The sequence below is a fragment of the Mesoplodon bidens genome (genome assembly GCF_964165515.1).
Source record: "Mesoplodon bidens genome assembly, chromosome: 11".
NCBI lineage: Eukaryota > Metazoa > Chordata > Mammalia > Artiodactyla > Ziphiidae > Mesoplodon > Mesoplodon bidens.
In genome coordinates, this window is record NC_138167.1 from 72,274,146 (window position 1) to 72,282,847 (window position 8,702).

Sequence of the window (8,702 nt, forward strand, 5' to 3'; positions counted from 1 at the left end):
CCTGCTCAGGGTATTACTCCACCTGATCAGCACACCGGCCTTGTTTTTATTCTTGACTCAAATGTTACAGAGAAGCTTAAACTATTTAATTTGAGCCCCAACTATGTGTGAAGCTCTGGAAAACTGAGAGTCGTGCATTTCTTATTTCTTTATTTATGTAAATTTTAAAACTTCAATTATTCCAGTTTTCTGTCCTGCATGCTTTAAAAAATGTACTTTTACAAAGGCAGTTTAGCACATTGAAGGTCTCTGCCCCTATATTCCATGTGGCCCTATTTTCCATAAAATACACTCCTAGTAGCACAAATTCTGTTTGTATTCTATGTGGCCAGTGACATACATAGTCTTTTGTTCCACTGATCAACGCACTCCACCTCTAAGGCAGACTTAAATAGATCTATCTCCGTATGAAACCAGATGCCAAATGAACTTTGTGGTGACCACAGGTCTGTTTTCCTAGTCAATTCTCTTGCACTTGTTGACTCTGGGGAGTCTGTTTCCAGCTGAAAAGAAGTATACTTGGCTGTCATCTCTTTGGATGTTTAACATGGTGGAAAGTTGCCAGATGTGATGTGTGACGACACTGGTTTTGATGGTTAAAAATGTTACTTTAGTTATTTTACATCATACGTAATAAGAATGGTTTTGTTCAGATGGTAATCATTATTTGAGCTGTATGCTTTACTTACAAAATACTAAACTCAGTTTTTAATGTTACATCAGGGTATTAATTTTGAACTTGGAGTTACTGGAACCACAGATACTGAGTTATGTCAGTGAAATGCCCTTGAAGCAGATGGTCTCCCTGTGTTCCCCTGGCTTCCCTCTGACAGAAGAGGGAGAGCTATGGACTGAAGCTTGGGCACACGTATTCCCCCGCATCTCCAGTCCCTGTCCCCAGTGGGGTCAGCCCCACTGGGCAACTATAGTTGAGTCTGGAAGTTCAATGTCACTAGTGACTTGATCCTGAGAGGAAATGCATACTCGGTGTAAAGATGGGCTGAGATATTTCATTCCCCTGGCCCCAACTCTCGTAAATGCCAACAGTTAGGTAATCCTAAATCAAGAAGTTAGGTGAGTTGGAAGGAACTTGTTCAGGTTTAGTCAGTATTTTACTTCCATGTGTACTTTTAACTAGTTGGCCTTTGACATTGCACACATGCCAGTCTGCTTGTTGCTTAGCTCTGTTCTTTTAATTCCTTGAGTTAACTTCAGGGTCTTAGATGTAAAGAGAAGGGAGAGACCTGTGATTGTGTTTCAGATTATCATTCATGAAACGGGCCAGACCGGGACCCAAGGTTTGGATCATTGGAGAAGTTCCTGTCATTGAGACAAAATGACCCACGTTTATTTTCTGCATTAACTGTGATACTGTGTGATCTATCTTTCTGCTTCCCAAGTTTATGTAGACACCAGCATGGGATGCAGTTACATTTTTTTCCCCTAGGTTGATCTTTTTTTCTGACTGCTTGCCTGTCTCTAGTATTCTGTTGTGTCCTCAGAACCTATTTTTCCCTGTATATGCAAATTGTATGTTTATAAGTGAAAATGTTAATACATTAAATGATTGCTAACCTTAAAAAAAATTCAAGGTAGAGAATGAAAGATGAGAACAGAGAGGCAGCTGGGAGTCAGGATACAGAAAGCCTCCTGTGCTGTATGAATCACTTGAACTTGATCATAACCAGGAAAGAATGTTGAGCAGGAGAACGTCCTCATCAGACATGCGTGTAATGTAGCTCACCCTGGGGATGGTGTGGATGATGGATTGGAGAGAATCAAGACTGAAGACAGGGAGTTCCACTGGAGGGATGATGCAGAAATAAGACTCTAGACTTGGGCAAAAGTGAGCCATAGGAAGCTAAACAGGGAAAACAGGATGAGTCAACATCGTATAATGGAAGGGAGCTTTGGGGTGGCATCAAGAGATCTGTGTTCCAGTCCCAAATCTGCCATTAATATTCCCCTCTTTGGACCTCAGTTTTCCCATGTGTAAAATGAAGGAATCCTCCCTGTGGATTACTATTGCTCCATAGTACAATTCTATTGATTACTATTGTTTCATATTACTATTGCTATTGATTACTATTGCTTCATTTTACTATTGCTTCATATTAGTATTACTATTGATTACTATTGCTTCATATTACTATTACTATTGCTTTGAACATCATGTGTGTATGTTGGGACCTGTGGATCAGTCCTTGGAAAAATGGGGGGAGAGGCAATGTTGGCCTTTAGCTTTATCATGAAAATTACAAAATATCAAGCATCAGCACAGGCTGTGTTGGGGAGGTGAGGGACTCCCTGCTAATAGGACCTATAGCAAAGGTTCTGTATTTGACAAAGAATATCAAGGGCATTATGTGCTGGCCTAACTGTTAGCATTTCTCCTAGTTATAATAACAGCATTGATAGAGTGCTAAGGATATGCTAGGCACAGTTCTAGGCATTTTATGTGCATTATTTCATTCAATCTTCACTATAGTCCTATAAGGTAGGTACCATTCTTATTCATATTTTGTAGATGAGAAAACTAAGATCCAGAGAGAGTAAGTAATTCTATGTAGTAAGAGGCAGAAATAGGATTCAAACTCAGGCATTCTACAGAGTCCCTATTCTTTAACAATTATACTATACTGCCTTTCATATCAGATAGCCATCACAGCTACCGTTTCCCCTATGTGTTTTGACTGAGCTGCTAAAAAAATTATACATGTAATACCTCCTTCAGAGGGGTGTGGCCTAGACAGAGCATAGAACTTAAGAGTCAAATAGAGTGAGATTTGTCACCTGCACCTATCAATTGCTGACTTTGTAACTTGGAAAATTTACTTTCCCTCTCTGATCATCAGTTTTCTTGTCTGCCAAAGGGACAGTAATAGTAGCATTTCTTACAGGGTCATTATGAAGATTAAATTTTTGAATGTTTACAAAGCTCCTAGAGTAGTCCGCGTCCTACAGTGGCACTACCACCATCATCATCATCATTGTCATATTTATTAATAAGGGACTGGCCTGACCCGGGGAAGTTATAAGGTTGAGTTCAGAGCAAGAAGACCTAAAAACTGTTTTGTAAGAATGTTCTGCATTCCAAGTGGCCAACAGTAAGTTGCATATAGCAAATGCACTTGGGCAACCCATCCTGGTTACAAATCCAAGCGTTCTGTTACCCCTGCTCTTCTTCTTAAGCAGCAAACATAGGGGTAAAGATGTACTAGAACACTATGTTCTTAAAAGTTTGCGTGGTTTTTTAAATAACGGCTTATTGAACTAAAGAATAAAAAAAGTTCCCTTTCTTTTCTTTCTTTTTTTTTTCTTTTCTGGTACGCGGGCCTCTCACTGTTGTGGCCTCTCACGTTGCAGAGCACAGGCTCCAGACGCGCAGGCCCAGCGGCCATGGATCACGGGCCCAGCCGCTCCACGGCATGTGGGATCTTCCCAGACCCGGGCATGAACCCGTTTCCCCTGCATCGGCAGGCCACCAGGGAAGCCTGAAAAGGTTGTTTTTAAGTCTTCCCTCCTTTAACTTTTTCCCATTGGTTTTTGTTGCTTTGTTTTGTTTTCAGATTCCGCTTCTCTTTGCCACAGTCCAGTCGCAGCAATATCGAGGTAGGAATCAAAGCTCTCAAAGCCCCCGTACAGGGAAAAATGAGAATTTTCCTATATAGTAGCTGGATGATTGTTTTCTTTGCCTCTGATTGTAGGTTTTAACTTTAAAATTCTTTATGTAGTTACTCATCCACCAAGCCTGTTAACTATTAAACTCTCCAGTTTACTTTTATCTATTCAAAAAGACTTTCAAAAGAACTCAAAAGACTGTTAAGACTATGTAATATTGGGGGGAAAAACCCCAGACATTTCATTTTTTGGATAAAATAATCCTCTAGAGTTAAATTTAAGATTCAGACTACCAAAGGATGATGCTCTATATAATTATTAGGCTATGATTAGGTTTGCTCTTCAAAGGATATCCACCCATCTCCTAAAATTAGGTCAAGGTGCCTAATTTTAGGAGGTTGTGTAGGTGCCTCTTAGGAGGGTCTAGCCTGGTGACCTCCTGACTGGAAGAGGTCATCCCAACATTCGACTTGGAAACCCCCCTCCCCAAGCTTCAGGAAGATCAGCCAGATCACTAATTGGTGCCCCTACCCTCATGTCGCTTATGTTCTAGAGCACTGGTTCTCAACTAGGGTCAATTTTCCCCTCCAGGGGTGTTTGGCAGTGTTTGTAGACATCTCTGAAAAATGACAATGCTATATACTGGGCATTTTACATAATATTAACTTGTTTAATCCTGATAACAACCCTCGGAGATTAGTACTATTATCTTCATTTTACAGTTGAGGAAATTGAGGCACAGAGAGATGTTTCCCAACATCACACAGTAAAGTGGTAAAAACAAGAGATAAACCTAGGACATCTGCTTCAGAGCCACCCTTGCTAAGCTTCAAAGAGGTTCTTATTATTGCTAAGCATATAGGATGCTTAAAAAATATTCACTGAATGAACTGATGTTCATCATAGTGCATTTGTTTTTAATACCTAAATCTTCCCAGGAACCAGCAGTTTGCTAAGATTATACAACTACCATAGTTTATTAAAGATAAATTGCATGTTCTGGTGGTGCTATTAGCTATAGAGCATAATATAATACAAGGAAACTCCTGTGGCCAGGGTTCCCAATAAATTAATGGAAGACTACTAATTGGAATGTCTATTAGTCATTCAGGATTATCTTACTTAATAAGTATCTAAGCTGTTATGTTTGCTGCCACCATGTGGTCCCTCTGCATTTGTTGTCACCATGATTTACTGTAGAGAGGAACCTAAATGTCCATCCTCAAAGAGGAAAAAAGATTAGGAAACCCTGTAAAATGGCTTCACACAAAATAGCTTTCAGTGTCTGGAAAGCTAGAATATCTCTGTGGGGAGATGCTAATTATTGCTTTCAGTCCTGATAAAGTCTGGGAGAGTACATGTCCAAACCAGGTATGGTGCTTTCAAAATGCCCTGATTTGGCAACTGATTCAGTTTCCCCTTTCATTTTAGGTCTTGAGGTTTGAGAATATTCTGTCTTCCATTCTCCACTTCGGAGTCCTCCCACTGGCCAACGGTAAGGGATTCTTGGGAAACAATGTGACACCGACATTGGCTAAGTGTTGGGGATTGTTTGGGACTTTCCATCCTGAAGCTTGTACTTCTAATGTGTTCTTATGAATCGAGGCGAGCACCAGAATTGACAGAGATTGTACCATCAACGATACAGTTTTGAAGTTAGAGATTCCAGGTCCAGGCTTTGTTAGCAACTCTACTTGCAGACTCAGCAAGAACGGCTAACTCTGGTTGAGTTAAGGAGATTAAAACCACTCTCCTTAGGCAGTCAAGAGTCTCCTTCGGGTCAACCAGAAATGAGATGATGATCCCTAGAAGGTGTCTCTGTGGTTCTTATGCAAAGACAACCATCTGGACAGACACAGTTTTAATGAATGACAATCCTAGGCCTTCTCCCTACGCTGCAATTGTTCACAAACTGTAGCATCTTGAGTTTGGCTTGGTTAAAATATGCTTTGTACTGGAGATCAAAATATTCTCAGGACCCACTAGTTAAGGTATTTTCAAAATACAAATTGGACAAGTTGCTAGCATTTTTCTGCCATCCAAATGCCCATAGTTGCAGGTACATTTTTATTAAGCACAGATTAATTAACTATTCTTTCAGGGAAATGCTAGGGACATATCAGAGAGAATGAAGACACAGAACCAGGAAGAATGGAAAGATAAATTATCAAAAAGTTTCTTGTTAGTCTCTTACTAAAAGGTTTACTAAATCTTCCATGCCCAGGCCCAATTATTTTACATCTTGTTCTTTATTTTAGCAAAATTGCAGCAAGGATTTCCTCTGCCCAACCCACACAAAATCTCACTCATCAATTCAGATATTGAAGTTCTTGAGGTAAGAATTATCAATATTAATTGCCCCCATTTCTTTTCATAGTAGAATATACCTCTTCCTATTTTGCTTACTTTTTGTTTTATTTTGTTTTGCTTTGTTTTTTCCCAGCCCGAGGAATTTTATAAATGAGATGTTTAGCTCTTAAAGCACATAATTAACAATGAAAAGCACTTAAACTTGAGTTTAAAAATCAGATCAAAGTGGAAAAAAAAAACCCATCAGACCAAGTCTGATTTCCCTTTGAAGCCAAGTTTATTCACACCACACTACAAGAAGATGCACTAGTGCACTGTATTTCATTTGTTCCACAAGACAACTTGTAAGGCTGGGATTATTAATCCCATTTTATAGATGAGGAAAGTAAGATTCAGAGAGGTGAAGTGGCTTGTGTAGCTGGAAAAGGGCATATCTGAGACTAGACTGACTCTTCTGATTCTCTCAGTCAGTAAACTTTTGCCTGAACCAAAGACCCTCCTCTGGGTTCAGGGATCTGTTGTGAGCTGTTTCCTGGTTAATCATTATTAACAAACTTCAAAATACCTTGTTTCTTCCTTTCTGGGGCTTTTTGGTTTGGGGAGGTGAACATAAGATTCTGACAGAATTCTCCAATCCTATATACTACCCTGCACTCCCTCTTCCCTCCCCATGTCCCTTCCTATAACTGCTTAAGTCACATAAGGTGACAAGAATCTAAAATGGCCTGTTCCTATGTCTGAGGCACTCACAAGGGGGACAGGGGTTAGGAAGGGTATTGCACAGTAGGACCTGGTAAAGAAACGACGTCTCCCCAACCCCTCAGGCAAACTCAGACATCCTATGGCTCCAGGTGCCCCAAGTTTGATATCATCTTCATTGTTGCATCCTTTTCAGGGTTTCCTTTTGATTTCCACTGACCTGAAGTATAAAGCGTCCTTAAAGCAGCAGCCAAGTTTTCATGGTTGGGAAGCTCTGAACCTGATAAGTGGACAGTGGAGGGGGAAGCCAGCCCCTTGATTGCCTGTTTGGAGTCCACTCCAGGAAGTAAATGGCCCTTAATCCCACAGCTCCTGTAAACCCAGAGTGGGAAAATGGTACACACGGAAATTGTAAAGCCGTTTTGCGAATTGCTGGAAGTTATCTTTTTCAAGCCCTCATGGATGTAGAGGGAGGCAAACTGGGTGAAAGAGCTCAGTCGGGATGTGTGTGTTCCCATGTGTGTGGAGGTGTATATGTTTGAATGTGTGTTCATGTTTGAGTGCATGTTGTGTGTTCCTGTGTCTGTGAGATTCTGGGGCCAAGAGTGAGGCATGTACTTCTAAGGAGGTGCATGAGAAACTCTCAAATACAGATTTGCATCAGTTGTTATCAGCGGAGATCCCTTCAGCCCCTTCAGCTCTCTAGGGTTCCCCCTTCCCTGCATGTTGGATTTTATGTTTTATATTTACTGTTACTGTCCCCTGTATTTAATTAAAATTGTTTGCTATCAATGTCAGTTTTGCCTTTTTATTTGCAAATTTTCTTGCCCCAGATTTTTTTTAATAAAATAAAACTGGTAAGAAGAAAATTTAGTGTCCTTAACGTTAACACAAACTGAGCTTGTACAGAATTCAAGAATTTTAAATCCTTGATTTAAAAAGGGAATATGTTGTCTCTTTAGATGTTTCCAGAGAGAAACAGAGTGAACACAGGAAACTCTAGAAGTTGTATCACTTGTTTAAGTTTTAGGCTGTTTTCCCTTTCAAATTAAATGAAATGGCAGTGAAGAGTACTAAACCTAGATAACTCACTGTAGGTTAAGTTAAAGCAACCAATGAATGGGGCAAAATTGGGGCAGAAGAGGAGGAAAGGGGAACCCGTATGGATAATGTAGGAAATGAATAGAAACCACACTTTGCATTTGTGGTGCTGACAATCCAGTGGGGGAATGGAAGAGAGCTGTTTACTGGAGGGCTTACCAAGTGTCATTTCATTTAATCCTCACAGCCACTCTGTGAAGAATTATGATCCCATTTTATAGATAAGGAAACAAAGGTTAAAAGAGATGAATCACACAAAGCCAGTAAACAGCAGAGGTAAAAATTCAAAAGAAGCCTTTCTGATTTCAAAGTCGCTGTTCTTTACATGAGGTAGGATTAGAAACCGAAGGCACTTAAAGCTCGCTTATTACTGTGAAGAAGCGACACTGGATAAAAGCACAATCATAGAATACTTAGTCATCACAGAAGGCTGGACTGGGAAGCTCTGGCTATCCATAGGGACTGCCATTTACTCATCTTCGTATTGCTCATAAAATAGCGATAGATGCCCCCGTAATAGATTCCCCTGTCAGTGTTGTTGGAATAAATGATAAACTGTCACGTTTCATTCTTTGGAATGCCCTTTTCTGAAAGAAAAGTTATTTAATGTTTTCACAAATTCATTCTGAAACATTACAAAATTTCCGTTGTGGTATTTATTTAAACATGTTTCTCTTTCTCGGCTGCAGACATTTCTTTCCCCTCACTACTAGGGATGTAAACTCCAAGCAGATGGATTATTTAGAACAACTGGACCTGATTCAGTGTGTTTTTCAGTGCTGGAAAACACTTCCAAAACGAAGGATAACTAGATCATACTAAAAACTACTGTACTGAATTTAGCTTAGCTTTAGCCTAGAAGAAAATGACTAGTTAACATCCAAAAAGTTAAACGCTAGAGGACAGTCTAACTTAACTTAAAAAAAAAAAAAAAGCGATTGGTGCGACGAGTTTTGAGCCTCGGCGCTAGC

At 40.0% G+C, this 8,702-nt stretch overlaps 1 protein-coding gene across 1 annotated transcript in view; it reads left to right on the top strand.

The window, feature by feature from the left end:
- BPIFC (BPI fold containing family C) overlaps positions 1–6,949 on the top strand; it is a gene marked incomplete at both ends in the record, with an annotated part of 37,336 nt that extends 30,387 nt beyond the window's left edge. The window contains 4 exons of the mRNA XM_081249068.1: positions 3,570–3,612; positions 5,053–5,116; positions 5,880–5,956; positions 6,827–6,949. Of these exons, the coding sequence (XP_081105194.1) occupies positions 3,570–3,612; positions 5,053–5,116; positions 5,880–5,956; positions 6,827–6,949 (307 nt within the window). The remainder of the gene's footprint in view (positions 1–3,569; positions 3,613–5,052; positions 5,117–5,879; positions 5,957–6,826) is intronic.
- Positions 6,950–8,702: the final 1,753 nt, after the last annotated feature.